Here is a 16,901-nt window from a genome sequence, read left to right as displayed (position 1 = left end):
ATCTTAAAACAGAAGGGAAACTACAAATCTCTTTGGTAGAGTAGGGTTCATCAATAATTTATTTATAAAATTGCTACATACTGTATGCTAAGTATCCCAAAAATGTATCTGAAGGTGTATGAAACATGTATTACCATGAATATAGTCAGCATATACGTTTAATCATGGATTTTTAAAAATGAGTTGGGAAGCCTGTAGGAACAACAACGGGGATAGGGGGATGGGGGGGGGGGAGGGTAGAATTTTATCAGAAGGTCATTATTTCTGAAATGAAATGTTTGCATAATTTTAAATGAAACGCTTACATTTCAATTCTTTATGTTCATTCAAAATTGGATCAGGTTATTGCTTCAGACCCCAGCAAATTTCAATATCTTCTAACGTGTTCATTAAGTGTCCTTTCTCAGTTTTCTGTGGTAATTTCATACTGTTGGAATTGTTGCCTACAGAATGTTGTGAATCTGTTAAATGTTACGTTCATCCAGATGCCTAGCAATGGGCAGTGACGTTGCAGTAATGCTGTCCAACATTTTCGTGGATCACATAGGAAGTAAGATAGTAATAGAACAGCACATATAGAAAATATTTTACTTTGCAGAACATACGTAAATGACACTCTTATATTGATTGACAGGAATGACAAAGATATTGAGGATGTATTTTATTTCTTCAATAATGCTCATATACATTGATCACCTGGAACATACACAAAACTGGCCTACTATCCATATAACCCATTCAGGCAGGTAAGGAATGACTGCTAGTCAGACATACGCACGATGCATATAATATCAGTGAGCATATTGTTCCTGTGTAGAATCCTGAAGGCACGCAATATATCCCAGTTTGACTGAGGGCAGTTAGTGTGGGCCAGAGGTTTGGAACAAGCATTTCAGAAACCACACCACTTGTTGGGTGTTCAAGGAGCACTGTGATGAGTATCTTCAACATGTGGTCAAACCATGTGTAGACATCAAAGGGTTTGGTAGCCACAGCTAATTACAGGCGTCGGACGTCAAAGGCTAGGCAGACGTAAAATAGGACAGATGGCAAACTGTGATTAAACTAACATCAGACTTTAATGCTGGGCAGAGTATAAATGTGTCTGAACACACAGTGCACCGAACACTCCTAACAATGGGCCTCCATAGTCGACAGCCCATGCATATGCCAATATTTTCTCCAGACATCGACAAATACGACTGAAATGGGGATGTGACCCTCGGCATTGGACTTTGGCAAGTGACAGAGTATTGGATAGACTGATGAATCCTGAGACCTATTTCACTACGCCAGGGGGTGGGCAAGAATCCATCATCATATCGGGGAAAGCTCCTTGACACCTGTACTACTGGATGGAGACAAGATGGCGATGGTTCCATTATGCTCTGTGAGACATTCACATGGGCATCCATGGATCCAGTGGATCTTGTGCAAGGTAGCACAATGGCCAAGGAGTATCGCACACTGGTTGCAGACCATCTGCACCCCTTCATGGTGATCACGTTTCCCGATGGCAGCGGCATTTTCAACGAGGTAATGTGCCATGTCACAAGACCAGGAGTGGCGGGGAGGGGTGGGGAGGGGAGTGGTTTGGGGAACACAGTGATGAATTCCAGTTGATGTGCTGGCGCTCCAGTTCGCTAGATCTGAATCCAATTCAACATATCTGGGATGTTACTGAACTTGGCGTCAGAATTCATCGACTCCTTCCCAGAATTTGTGGGAATTGGGTGAGTTGTGTGTGCAGATGTGATGGCAACTTCCTCCAGCGACCTACCAAGGCTTCATTGCTTCCATACCACAATGCGTTAGAGCTGTTAACCATACCAAAGGTAGATATACCAGCTGTTAGGTAGGTGATCATAACGTTCTGACTGATCAGCATAAATCTTTCATTTACAGCTAAAGAGGAAAAAGACTACAAAATTTCTAAGACCTAGAAATATCAAGGGTTAATATATCACTTACGTTTCAGGAGCATTCTCACCAACCAAACCAGTCCGCCCTTGCTACGCATTTAAGACATTAATAGCATTGTGTAGGCAACATTTTTGACAGTATGAAATTAGCACAGAGAATTGAGACAGGCCACTTAATGAACATCTTAGAAGAGATTGAAATCTGTTGTGCTTCAAAAAAATAATACCACCTAATATTGAATGAAGAAAAAGAATTAAAATGTGAGCGTTTTCTGGAAAGTTTTGCAAACATTTTATTTAATAAATAATAACTTTCTGATAACACGCTACCCTCCCCCCATCAACGAAGTGACCTGTGGTTTCCCTTCCGCTTTAAGATTTCTTTTTATGAAATATTTATTTCTTGATGTATATTTCCAGCAATTTAGTTTTAATACTGCTTTTTAAACATTTTTGTTAATTTTGGGTTTGAAATGTTGGAATTAATTGGTAGCATTCTAACAAGTTCTGTGTAGGACAAACTAGATGGAAATTGTCAGACCTAAGGAGTATACCCACCAAATAAGACCAATCAGCCCTTGTTAGGTGAAGCATGATTTTAGTTGTGATTTTTGGTATGTTCCTTCAGTATACCTTCTGTTTTTAAACCTCCCCAATTTGTGCCTCTTTTGTCCTTCTCATATCATCAATTCCTTGTTTGTCACTGTTACCAATCCTAGCCGACACTGAGCCTCCCCCACCCCCACCCCATCCCCATCCTATATCCATCCCAGATTTGCTTTTGACCTTAGACACATTCACTGTGTGCTAGTACAACTTTTATAAGCCTATTGTTCTGATAATAAGTCAACTGTTCCTTTCCTATAGAAACCACAGCCCACTTTTAATAAGTTCTGGTTAATGTAATGGTCTGACAATCTTCTTGGTAGTAGATAAATATAATATTGTAGGCATTTTTAGATGTATTACAGGAATAATTAGTTATATGGTATGTGACAAGTGTATAAATACACAGCTTATGAGACACCACCCTACACACATGACCTGTGGCTCTTTCCTCTTCTGAAATTGACTTTTCGTTACATGCATATTTGTTGCAACAGTGTTGGCACACTTTAACAAAAATTTTGAATTTAGTACTGGGTGTTAACAAATGTTAAAGCACAGCCTATTGTAGTAAGCTATCAGATAACCTCCTCCCCCCCCCTTGTCGCCCTCTTTCTCTGAACCAGTTAGCTGTGTAAACATATCCAGTGTTACAGTTGGTTGTGCCATTCTACATCTACATCTACAACCATACTTCGCAAGCCACCTGACAGTGTGTGGCGGAGGGTACCCTGAGTACCTCTATCGGTTCTCCCTTCTATTCCAGTCTCGTATTGTTCGTGGAAAGAAGGATTGTCGGTATGCTTCTGTGTGGGCTCTAATCTCTCTGATTTTATCCTCATGGTCTCTTCGCGAGATATACGTAGGAAGGAGCAATATACTGCTTGACTCTTCGGTGAAGGTATGGTCTCGAAACTTTAACAAAAGCCCATACCGAGCTACTGAGCGTCTCTCCTGCAGAGTCTTCCACTGGAGTTTATCTATAATCTCCGTAACGCTTTCGCGATTACTAAATGATCCTGTAACGAAGCGCGCTGCTCTCCGTTGGATCTTCTCTATCTCTCCTATCAACCCTATCTGGTACGGATCCCACACTGCTAGCAGTATTCAAGCAGTGGGCGAACAAGCGTACTGTAACCTACTTCCTTTGTTTTCGGATTATATTTCCTTAGCATTCTTCCAATGAATATCAGTCTGGCATTTGCTTTACCCACGATCAACTTCATTTGATCATTCCATTTTAAACCACTCCTAGTGCGTACTCCCAGATAATTTATGGAATTAACTGCTTCCAGTTGCTTACCTACTATTTTGTAGCTAAATGATAAGGGATCTATCTTTCTATGTATTCGCAGCACATTACACTTGTCTACATTGAGATTGAATTGCCATTTCTTGCACCATGCGTCAATTCGCTGCAGATCCTCCTGCAATACAGTACAATTTTCCATTGTTACAACCTCTCGATACACCACAGCATCATCTGCAAAAAGCCTCAGTGAACTTCCGATGTCATCCACAAGGTCATTTATGTATATTGTGAATAGCAACGGTCCTATGACACTCCCCTGCGGCACACCTGAAATCACTCTTACTTCGGATGACTTCTCTCCATTGAGAATGACATGCTGCGTTGTGTTATCTAGGAACTCTTCAATCCAATCACACAATTGGTCTGAAAGTCCATATGCTCTTACTTTGTTCATTAAACGACTGTGGGGAACTGTATCGAACGCCTTGTGGAAGTCAAGAAACACGGCATCTACCTGTGAACCCGCGTCTATGGCCCTCTGAGTCTCGTGGACGAATAGCGCGAGCTGGGTTTCACACGACCGTCTTTTTCGAAACCCATGCTGATTCCTACAGAGCAGATTTCTAGTCTCCAGAAAAGTCATTATACTCGAACATAATACGTGTTCCAAAATTCTACAACTGATCGACGTTAGAGATATAGGTCTATAGTTCTGCACATCTGTTCGACGTCCCTTCTTGAAAACGGGGATGACCTGTGACCCTTTTTCAATCCTTTGGAACGCTACGCTCTTCTAGAGACCTACGGTACACGTCTGCAAGAAGGGGGGAAGTTCCTTCGCGTACTCTGTGTAAAATCGAACTGATATCCCATCAGATCCAGCGGCCTTTCCTCTTTTGAGCGATTTTAATTGTTTCTCTATCCCTCTGTCGTCTATTTCGATATCTACCACTTCGTCATCTGTGCGACAATCTAGAGAAGGAACTACAGTGCAGTCTTTCCCTGTGAAACAGCTTTGGAAAAAGACATTCAGTATTTCGGCCATTAGTCTGTCATCCTCTGCTTCAGTACCATTTTGGTCACAGAGTGTCTGAACATTTTGTTTTGATCCACCTACCGCTTTGACATAAGACCAAAATTTCTTAGATTTTCTGCCAAGTCAGTACACAAAACTTTACTTTCGAATTCATTGAACGCCTCTCGCATAGCCCTCCTCACACTACATTTCGCTTCGCATAATTTTTGTTTGTCTGCAAGGCTTTGGCTATGTTTATGTTGGCTGTGAAGTTCCCTTTGCTTCCTCAGCAGTTTTCTAACTCGGTTGTTGTACCACGGTGGCTCTTTTCCACCTCTTACGATCTTGCTTGGCACATACTCATCTAACGCATATTGTACGATGGTTTTGAACTTTGTCCACTGATCCTCAACACTATCTGTACTTGAGACAAAACTTTTGTGTTGAGTCGGCAGGTATTCGGAAATCTGCTTTTTGTCACTTTTGCTAAACAGAAAAATCTTCCTACCTTTTTTAATATTTCTATTTACGGCTGAAATCATCGATGCAGTAACCGCTTTATGATCGCTGATTCCCTGTTCTGCGTTAACTGTTTCAAATAGTTCGGGTCTGTTTGTCAAAATGGCTCTGAGCACTATGGGACTCAACTGCTGAGGTCATTAGTCCCCTAGAACTTAGAACGAGTTAAACCTAACTAACCTAAGGACATCACAAACATCCATGCCCGAGGCAGGATTCGAACCTGCGACCGTAGCGGTCTTGCGGTTCCAGACTGCAGCGCCTTTAACCGCACGGCCACTTCGGCCGGCAGGGTCTGTTTGTCACCAGAAGGTCTAATATGTTATCGCCACGAGTCGGTTCTCTGTTTAACTGCTCAAGGTAGTTTTCAGATAAAGCACTTTAAAAAATTTCACTTGATTCTTTGTCCCTACCACCCGTTATGAACGTTTGAGTCTCCCAGTCTATATCCGGCAAATTAAAATCTCCACCCAGAACTATAACATGGTGGGGAAATCTACTCGAAATATTTTCCAAATTATCCTTCAGGTGCTCAGCCACAACAGTTGCTGAGCCAGGGGGCCTATAGAGACATCCAATTACCATGTCTGAGCCTGCTTTAACCGTGACCTTCACCCAAATTATTTCACATTTCTGATCTCCGTCAATTTCCTTCCATACTATTGCACTTCTTATCGCTATAAACACGCCTCCCCCTTCACTGTCCAGCCTGTCTCTGCGGTATACATTCCAATCTGAGTTTAAGATTTCATTACTGTTTACGTCTCGTTTGAGCCAACTTTTTGTCCCTAGTACTATATGGGCGTTGTGACCATTTATTAATGAGAGCAGTTCTGGGACCTTTCTATAGACGCTCCTGCAGTTTACTATTAGCACATTAATATTGTTATTCCCTGTTGCATTTTGCCTACTCCTACCTTGCCGCATCTCAGGAGGCGTCTTGTCGGGCCTAGGGAGGGAATTATCTAACCTAAAAAAAACCATGTGCACTCCACACGTACTCCGCTACCCTTGCAGCCGCTTCCGGCGTGTAGTGCACGCCTGACCTATTCAGGGGGACCCTACGTTTCTCCACCCGATAGCGGAGGTCGAGAAATTTTTCCCCAGATCTCCGCAGAATCGTCTGAGCCTCTGGTTTAAGCCTTCCACTCGGCTCAAAACCAGAGGAGCGCGATCGTTTCTGGGAACGATACTACAAATAGTTTGCTCTGATTCCACCCCGCGAACGAGGCTTTCCGCCTTCACCAATTCCGCCAACCGCCTGTACGAACTGAGGATGACCTCTGAACCCTGACGGCAGGAGTCCCAAAGAAAGCAGGTGTTTACAGATGTGAAAATTACCGAACTATCAGTTTAATAAGTCACAGCTGTAAAATACTAATGCGAATTCTTTACAGACGAATGGAAAAACTAGTAGAAGCCGACCTAGGGGAAGATCAGTTTGGATTTCGTAGAAATATTGGAACACGTGAGGCAATACTGACCCTACGACTTATCTTAGAAGCTAGATTAAATAAAGGCAAACCTACGTTTCTAGCATTTGTAGACATAGAGAAAGCTTTGGACAATGTTGACTGGAATACAATCTTTCAAATTCTGAACGTGGCAGGGGTAAAATACAGGGAGAGAAAGCCTATTTACAATTTTTATAGAAACCAAATGGCAGTTATAAGAGTTGAGGGGCATGAAAGGGAAGCAGTGGTTGAGAAGGGAGTGAGACAGGGTTGTAGCCTCTCCCCGATGTTATTCAATCTTTATATTGAGCAAGCAGTGAAGGAAACAAAAGAAAAATTCGGAGTAGGTATTAAAATCCATGGAGAAGAAATAAAAACTTTGAGGTTCGCCGATGACATTGTATTTCTGTCAGAGACAGCAAAGGACTTGGAAGAGCGGTTGAACGGAATGGATAGTGTCTTGAAAGGAGGATATAGGATGAACATCAACAAAAGCAAAACGAGGATAATGCAATGTAGTCGAATTAAGTCTGGTGATGCTGAGGGTATTAGATTAGGAAATGAGACACTTAAAGTAGTAAAGGAGTTTTGCTATTTGGGGAGCAAAATAACTGATGATGGTCGAAGTAGAGAGGAAATAAAATGTAGACTGGCAATGGGAAGGAAAGCGTTTCTGAAGAAGAGAAATTTGTTAACATCGAGTATAGATTTAAGTGTCAGGAAGTCGTTTCTGAAAGTATTTGTATGGAGTGTAGCCATGTATGGAAGTGATACATGGACGATGAATAGTTTAGACAAGAATAGAATAGAAGCTTTCGGAATGTGGTGCTACAGAAGAATGCTGAAGATTAGATGGGTAGATCACATAACTAATGAGGAGGTGTTGAATAGGATTGGGGAGAAGAGAAGTTTATGGCACAACTTGACTAGAAGAAGGGATCGGTTGGTAGGAGATGTTCTGAGGCATCAAGGGATCACCAATTTAGTACTGGAGGGCAGCGTAGAGGGTAAAAATCGTAGAGGGAGAGCAAGAGATGAATACACCAAGCAGATTCAGAAGGATGTAGGTTGCAGTAGGTACTGGGAGATGAAGAAGCTTGCACAGGATAGAGTAGCATGGAGAGCTGCATCAAACCAGTCTCAGGACTGAAGACCACAGCAACAGTTAGTAGTATGTGTACCAGGTTTGGTTTAAATCGATCCACGAATTTAGAGGAGCTTGTTGCTTGTGGCTTTGTCGCATATGCACTTGTCACAGACAATGTCACATTTTTATACACGTAACCATTCTGCTGTTACTACTCTCTACAGAGAACATAATACCTCCTGCCTTCTTTTATACTGTCGTGTCTGCCTCTTGTGACATCTAGTGGTCACTTCTGCATTACATAGGGGTATCTGGATACCTTTGATCAGTGTATCCTCTGGCAAATGAAGCTTGTAATTTTTAGAATATCTTGCCATTTTCGGTACTTTTAGCTTTTGTGATACCATAGTCTCCGAAAGATAATTGAAAAAACTGGATATTAGTAAACTAGCTGCCTATCGCTTGCTTAACCGCCCAGCATCCCCTACAAAGGGACCAAGTTGCAGGAGTCGGACAAAAATAAGGTAACTACATTGCGATGTGGTGACTATGGTGGCCAGGGGGAGATGCAACAATTCATCATCGTTCTCACAAAATCAGTCCTAGACGACACGAGCTGTGTGAACAGGAGCTCTGTCGTCTCGGAACACAGCATCACTGTTGGGGAACGGTCATTGTATCGTGGGATGGACCAGATCAGCCATTATAGTTACATAATCCACTGATGGCCGGCCGGGGTGGCCGAGCGGTTCTAGGCGTTACAGTCTGGAACCGCGCGACTGCTACGGTCGCAGGTTCGAAACCTGCCTCGGGCATGGATTTGTGTGATGTCCTTAGGTTAGTTAGGTTTAAGTAGTTCTAAGTTCTAGGGGACTGTTGACCTCAGAAGTTAAGTCCCATAGTGCTCACAGCCATTTGAACCATTTAGCCAATCCACTGATGAGGGGTTTTGTAATTCGAGCTAGTTCTGAAATTCCCAAGTTACGGACCTCGCTTTGACTGATTAGGTGTTGACAAGTTTCGCGACTACAACATTCAGTCCTGCAGTGACTTTTGCATCTGTCATCCTCTTATTCTCCGTTACAGTCCTCTTCAAAGACCGTCCGTCATCACACACTTTCGTTCGCCTTGTGACTTAACAGGTGACGTTGTTTCGCTTTACTCGTATGCGATATAAATCTTCGATTCGGCTGCATTGGTCGTGGAAGTACCCACTATAGGAGCACCAACAATCTTCCCACGTTCGAATTCACTTGGCTCCAACATAATGGTCTCACAGCTACATGGAACACCGTTCCGATCACGACTCACGCTTGCAACGTACTGCGGACATAGCACAGGTGCCTTTCCTAGTCAAATACAACAGCGAAACATGCAGGCTTAGCTAGCGTCTGCGTTTATTTTCAAGCATGTATTTCTTACGGTATTTCCAAATTTTTTCGGTCCCCTGTATATTGTGTGTCTAGTAGGCTTCAGTTAACGTTGATTAAAATGGACTAAAGTGGCACTAGCCATTGCTTCGCACAAAAGAAAAGTAGCAGGTAGTATGGTGCGGCAGCTCACCGTGGTCGTGGTCGCGCTCGCGGTCGAGCTCCCTGGCGGTGTCCGGCGGCCGCGCCGCCTTAGCTATCTTGTGCGTGCGGGCGTCGCGGAAGCGCGGCAGCCGCTTGCCGGACGCGGCGGCGTGCCACACCTTGGCCACGCGCGCCGCCGCCCCCGACAGGAAGGAGAGCCGCTCCGACGCCGACGTCGGCTTCGCGTCCACTTCCGTCACCGTCGCCCAAGCTCCTGCCGGCTCCTCTGCGTCTTCGTCGTCGTCCTCGATCTCTGCCTGCGCCTCCTCGTCCGAAATCTCGTCGCTGCGTCGTCCAGGTGCCATTAAACAACGACAGATCACCTCTCCTGTCGCGCACTAGGCAAGGACTGAGAAGTTCAAATGAGTAACTTGTCGTCCAATCCCGATTACTTGTTCAAAAATTGGAAAGGAAGTCTTATGTCGGAACACAGATTATTCCTTTTTTAGCAAACTTCAGAAGTTGATACAAATCCTGATTCCTAGTTTCAGATCATCGGATAAGTGAATTAAAAAGCCCTACGTGTCGCACATTTCCACGTGGCCACTTAAAACATGAAGGTAAACTAACATGCAGCCCTAAGTACACTAAAATGAAAGGCATAACTTCATCAGCAAGGGGAAGAGTTGTCACATACATAAGATAGAGCACACTCAGTGCTGTCAAATGTGTTCCACTAATTCCTCTCCTATGACAACTTCTGCATCTCAGAGTAACACTTACAACCTACACTACGTGATAAAAAGTATCCAGACACATATCTGAAAATGACTTACAGGTTCGTGGCGCGCACCATAGGTAATGCTGGAATTCAGTATGGTGTTGGCCCAACCTTAGCATTGGTGAAAGCTTTCGATCTAAAAATGTTCAAATGTGTGTGAAATCTTATGGGACTGAACTGCTAAGGTCAGCAGTCCCTAAGCTTACACACTACTTAACCTAAATTATCCTAAGGACAAACACACACACACCCATGATCGAGGGAGGACTCGAACCTCCACCAGGACCAGCCGCACAGTCCATGACTGCAGCGCCTCAGACCTCTCGGCTAATCCAGCGCGGCGCTTCCGATCTCGCAGGCATACGTTCAATCAGGTGCTGGAAGGTTTCTTGGAGAATTGCAGCCCATTCTTCACGGAGTACTGCACTGAGGAAAGGTATCGATGTCGGTCGGTGAGCCCTCGCACGAAGTCGGCGTTCCAAAACATCCCAAAGGTGTTAAACAGGATTCAGGTCAGGACTCTGCGCAGGCCAGTCCGTTACATCGATGTTACTGTCATGTAACCACTCCGCCACAGGCCGTGCATTACGAAAAGGTGCTCTATTGTCTTGAACGATGCAAGATGCAATCGCCATCCCCGAATTGCTCTTCAACAGTGGGAAGCAAGAAGGTGCGTAAAACATCAATGTAGGCCTGTGCTGTGACAGTGCCACGTAAAACAACAAGGAGTGCAAGCCTCCTCCAAGAAAAACAGAACCAAACCATAACACAACAGCCTCCGAATTTTACTGTTGGCACTACACACACTGGTAGATGACGTTCACCGGGCATTCGCCATACCCACACTCTGCCATCGGATCCCCACAACGTTTTTCCACTGTTCAATCGTCCAATGTTTACGCTCCTTACACCAAGCGAGGCACCGTTTGTCATTTACCGGCGTGATGTGTGGCTTATGGGCAGCCGCTGGACCGTGAAATCCAAGTTTCCTCACCTCCCACCTAACTGTCATAGTACTTGCAGTGGATACTGATGCAGTTGGGAATTCCTGTGTGATGGGCTGGATAGATATCTGCCTATTACGCATTACCATCCTCTTCAACTGTCGGTGGTCTCTGTCAGTCGACAGACGCGGTCGGCCTGTACGCTTTTGCGCTGTACGTGTCCCTTTACGTTTCCACTTCAGTATCACATCGGTAACAGTGGGCCTAGGGATGTTTAGAAGTGTTGAAATCTCGCGTATAGACGTATGACACAAGTGACACCCAATCACCTGACCACATTCGAAGTCCGTGAGTTACGCCGAGCGCCCCTTTCTTCTCTCCCACGATGTCTAATGTCTACTGAGGTCGCTGATATGGAGTACCTGGCAGTAGGTGGCAGCACAATGTACCTAATATGAAAAATGTATGTTTTGTGGGGGTGTCCGGATAGTTTTGATCACATAGTGTACGTTCTCAGTTATTTCCTGGATGATGTATTCCAATCTCTGTCTTCCTCAGTTTTTACCCTCTACAGCTCCCCGAAGTACCACAGACGTTATTCCCTGGTGCCTTAAGCATCCCCTATCATCCTGTCCATTTTTCTCGTCAGTGTTTTGCACCCATTCCTCTCCTCCCCGACTCTACAGAGAACATGCTCTTTCCTTATCAGTATACCTTTTTTTAACATTCTTCTGCAGAATCACATATCAAACCCTTCGATTCTCTTCTGTTCCGATTTTCCCACACTCCATGTCGCAGTACCATAAAATGCTGTGCTGAAAACATACATTCTCAGAAATATATTCCTCAAATTAAGACTTACGTTTGATGCTTGCAGGCTTCTCTTCGCCTTGAACGCCTTCTTTGCCTGCGCTAGTCTGATTTTTATGTCCTCCTAGCTCCGTCTCTCATGGGTTATTACGCTGCCTCGGTAATAGAATTCCTTAACTTCACCTACTTCCTGATCACCAACCCTGATGTTAAGTTTCTCACTGTTCTCATTTCTGCTGCTTCTCATTACTTTTGTCTTTCTTCGATTTACTCATTACACTGTTCATTTCATTCAGCAGATCCCTTCACTTTCACTGAGGATAGCAACGTCATCAGCGAATCTTCTCATTGATATACTTTAAATTTTAATACCACTCTTGGACCTTTCTTTTATTTCCGTCATTGCTTCTTCGATGCGTAGGTTGAACAGTAGAGGCGAAAGACTACATCCCTGTCTTACATACTTTCTAATCCGAGCACTTCTTTCTTGATCTCCGTCTCTTATTGTCCCTTCTCGTTGTAGTACATATTGAATATTAACCGTCCTTCAATATAGCTTACCAAAAATTTCTCAAAATTTCGAACATCTTGCATCATTCGACATTGTTGAACGCATTTTCCAGGTCGACAAATCCCATGAACGTGTCTTGATTTTTCTTTAGTCTTGCTTCCATCATCATCACATCGTCAGAATTGCCTCTCTGGTGTCTTAACCTTTCTTAAAGCCAAACTGATCGTCATATAACACATCCTCAACATTCTTTTCCATGTTACTGTATATTATTCTTGTCAGTAGCTTGGATGCGTGAGCTGTTAAACTGACTTTGCAATATTTCTCGCACTTATCGGTTCCTGCAGTCTTCGGAAGTGTGTGGATGATGTTTTTCCGAAAGTCACATGGTATATCGCCTGACTCATACATTCCACACTCCAGCGTGAATAACAGCATTTTTTTTTGGCACTTGTGCTTGTGATTTTTGAAATTCCGATGGAAAGGTATCTATTCTTTTTGCCTTATTGACCGGTTATCAACATACAAACATCCGACAGTATTTACTTTATTTGATCTATTTGACGCGTAATTGCCTTGCAGATACAGTTATGGATTTTATCTTAGTATACTTAATCCTCCATAGGAGCGTCTTTTGTGAGTTAACCTCCATGTTTTCACTGGCCACATGGCAATGTGAATGTGCGACACGCAGGAGCTTTACAATTCACGTATCCGATGATCTGATGATAGGAATATAATTCTGTTCAAACTAGCTATCAGAATATGTATCAGACACCATCTGGGCAGTAAAACTATTTTGGAAGCTTTGATACAGAGATCGCTCTCCTTCTGACAATGTCAGGTAATAACATGTCTCCATTTTAGAATAAAACGTATACCGGTGATAGAAACTGAGGTACAGAGCTTGACAGTTGCTACATGACAAGAAATATTTTCACATTCTACGCTGCAGCAGAGAGCTGTATAATCATGAAATGGTAACACTACAACATGTCACAAATTCCTTACACAAGTACGGAATTGTTTCAACTGTAATTTTAACTGAAACATGTAAATCAATTTTTTGAAATATATTTTGTATTTATTATGGAAAATTACTCGGCCTGACAAAAAACGGAAACGCCCATAGCCGGAGGGGAAAAACCCTCTTTGAGAAGGTATGTGATGTTATTTCAATAATTACAGTATTGAGTCAAATTTAAAAAGAGCTCGACAGTATGAACCAACTGGCCGGAATGACGTTTCATACCCCCGTTTTCTCCCTCTGGCCTGCTTCGGTGTGGCGGAGTTGACGTCCGAAGTGGTCCCACATGTGTTCTGTCGGGAACAAATCTGAGAGTCTTGCTGGGCATGGACGTACCAAATATCACACAGCCAATTCGTAGAGGCACTTTCCTTGTGTCGACGAGCGCTTTCCTGGTGAAAAATGGCATCAAGATATTGTCGCGTGAGAATTAATGCATGAGGACGGTGGATGTCGGATATGTGCCTTTGGGCCAGTGAAGTTCCGTCAATCAGTACCATCCGTGACTTGAAACCATATCCAAAGACTTCCCACACCATGAACTAAAAATGCTGTGTCTCTACAAAACGTTTGCAGAATGAGTTCTCCCTAGGCCACTCACCGAAGATGGTCACCGGGGGTAGTGTAGAACTGCGATTCATTGCTGAATACAATACGCAGCCATTCGTCAGCAGTATTTCTGGTCACATAAACTCACCAAATGAAGCTGTTTGTGTTGTGATATTAACGGGAGGGTACAGTAATTCCCTAGACCAGTTGCTGCTATGCTGCAACCAATGGTGTGGAACGGCAGTGAATGTTGGAGGGAGTACATTACTTGTTCTCGGATGGTAGACACAAATGTGAAGGTCTTACGAGATGCTCGGTGAGCAATACGACGGTCCTCCCTTACGTCTCTCTCGGTTCCATTATTGCCAGGGGACATCGGCTGGTACTTACTTTTCAATTCAATAAACTTTACCAGCTGCGATATACTTTAGGTTATTTTGTTTTATTTCGAACGCAGCCTGTTTCGGCACTTCATTTTGCCGTCTTCAGGCCCCACACGCTTTTTTTCGGATCAACAGGCTTATCGTATAGCGCCATAAAACTGGATACCGTGAATCCCAATCGTTTTGCAACTGATTGATACGAAAGCTCGGCATTAAAATTTTGTCTTATAAAGTGTGATCAGAAACAACCTGGAAAGCTTGTAAGGATGTTGCAGGGTAGCTTGTGCTGAGGAATAATTGCTAAGAAAAATATTCGTTACGTTGCGCCGTTTCCGCGGTAATTAGCTTCGAAGTTAGCCAATCAGGTCGTTGCACGCACACGTTCAAGCCGTCCGTCAATACAATTAGTGTCAGTTGTTCTCACGGCGTAAATGATAGCGCACGAGACTGCTGAGCCGTAGGCTCATGGTAGATCCTTGCTACCGTCCTATGTTCTATATCTATATCGCTATGCTGTTCGGTGTTAGGAAACCAAGTGAACGTTACAGGTCATCGTCTCTGGCGGGCGTCTTGGATATGCGCGCGACAGCCTGACTGACTAACTTCTATGGTAAATAACTCGGAAACGGCATGACGTATCGAATTTCTTTTCTAAACAATTATTTCTCCGTACTACCTATCGTGCAAAACCTCTACAAGCTTTTCAGTCTACTTCTGACTACCATGTACGAGGACATTTGTCTGGGACATTTGCTTTTTCTTGTTAACTGAAAATTTGGTTTAAAAAGTCTAGAAAAAATAAATGAAAGTGACATTTAAAAGTCTTACATGATCTTAAAGTTTTCTGTGAGTGAGGTCTATTTTAGTGTGATTAACAGAGTTGTTGACTGCATTGTTTCCAGCGTTGTTTAGTTTAGTTTTTGATATATTTTGAGTAAAACTATAATGGATGACTATGAAAGTAATGGGGAGCCAAAGAGTACATGTCAATATGAGAAACTGAATTTTAGTTTGAAGTCTCATAGAGTTCACAAAATGTTTATTAGCCGTCTTCTACGGAATATATACTTCATTATAATTACTTTAATGCAAGTATAGATAGGTAAATTGCATTTATCAGATACTATTAAGGAAAGTACGATAAATATAAGTACATGTCATAACAGGACTGACAACCGTTTGCAGCTAACACAAATTAAATAAACTGTATGTTTCTTTAGAGTAAAATTACAATGAACTCGCATTCTTCTGTTACGTTATGATTGTTTACCTTCGTAATTACCATTTATTGTGAATATCAGGTCATATTGTTATTTGCCTCACTAATATAACTAAAGTCTCATTTTCCTTATATAAAATTCAAGGCAAGATGCACACGGCCCTAATGATCTTTAAATCTTGTAGAAACGGAAGATACATTCAAAACATTATACAGATCAATCATTCCAGGGTCTCTTCTGACAACACAAAATTAATAATCCACACTGGTGGGGAAATTTGGCGTAAAAGGAAGGAGAGTAAAGAAAACGCAAAAGAGTATCATAAAGATACTGGTACAGATTAGTAACAATTAGTCTCTCCCAGGAGTCCACACAGCAGCGTTATCAGAGCACATAGTCCTATATCGAAAAAATATGCAGAATCTTGAAGGAGCCACTAATCACTTGTAGTGACACAATTTCTGTGCAACCCGCTTCCATCACAGGCGTCGTTAATTCAGGCTTGTGCTATATTGTCATCTAAGATGTAGCCGTGTCAAATTCTTTTCCTCTATTCAGGTAGCAACCTGGACACAAAATTTTGTAAGAACAGCGATACTAGCAGCAATTTTGGACTAAAGAGAAATTATAGTGAGACAAACTACATACTTTTTCTGTGGTACTGGATAGAGCCTTTGGAGGACTCCAGGGACATAATATGTGTAAAATTTGATGGAATAGTAACAGACTCGGAAACATGTAACCCGATTTCAAGAAAAGATGCCCCATAAATATCTGTCTAATACTGCAACATGATAGCAAAAACGAAACTTAAGTCATGGTTCGAGCGTTTCTTATTATGACTGTTATACCAAGTGCTCAAAATGTATACCTTGGACACAGGCAGACAATCATGCGTGTTCAGTTCCAACTACCCTTATGAAGCTCAGATATACGGAATTTCATCGTTTCAGCTGTGGTCGATGTTTGTTTGTATACTTCTTGTTTTACTTTTCTCTACAGATAAAAGTCTAGCGGTTTTCAGTCTGATCACCGTGCAGACCATTTCGCGTTTCCTGAACAACAGGTCCAACAATGATATCTTCTGTTACGGTGATCTGTAATTGCGTATGTTTCCATTGGACTTGGCATCCATCCCCGGCAGTCAGTGAACTCCTGACGACGATGGCGGAGATGGCCATCGAAAGCTCGAGCATTTTATTCGAATTGACGCGGCTGGAAAACCGAGAACGTTTTATTCATCCATCATTTTGTCACCACATGAATTGCCTTATGTTCTATTCGATGTCTTCCAATAACTGCGAAGG

The 16,901-nt window shown here is 42.8% G+C and overlaps 1 protein-coding gene across 1 annotated transcript in view; it reads right to left on the bottom strand.

Moving 5' to 3' along the window:
- The window catches only part of LOC126251597 (uncharacterized), a 112,282-nt gene that overhangs the window by 53,896 nt on the left and 41,485 nt on the right, over nucleotides 1–16,901 (bottom strand). Inside the window, exon 3 of the mRNA XM_049952131.1 lies at nucleotides 9,419–9,714. Within this exon, the coding sequence (XP_049808088.1) occupies nucleotides 9,419–9,714 (296 nt within the window). The remainder of the gene's footprint in view (nucleotides 1–9,418; nucleotides 9,715–16,901) is intronic.

This window comes from Schistocerca nitens, chromosome 4, assembly GCF_023898315.1.
Source record: "Schistocerca nitens isolate TAMUIC-IGC-003100 chromosome 4, iqSchNite1.1, whole genome shotgun sequence".
Lineage (NCBI taxonomy): Eukaryota > Metazoa > Arthropoda > Insecta > Orthoptera > Acrididae > Schistocerca > Schistocerca nitens.
This window is presented reverse-complemented; position numbering and strand designations above follow the sequence as displayed.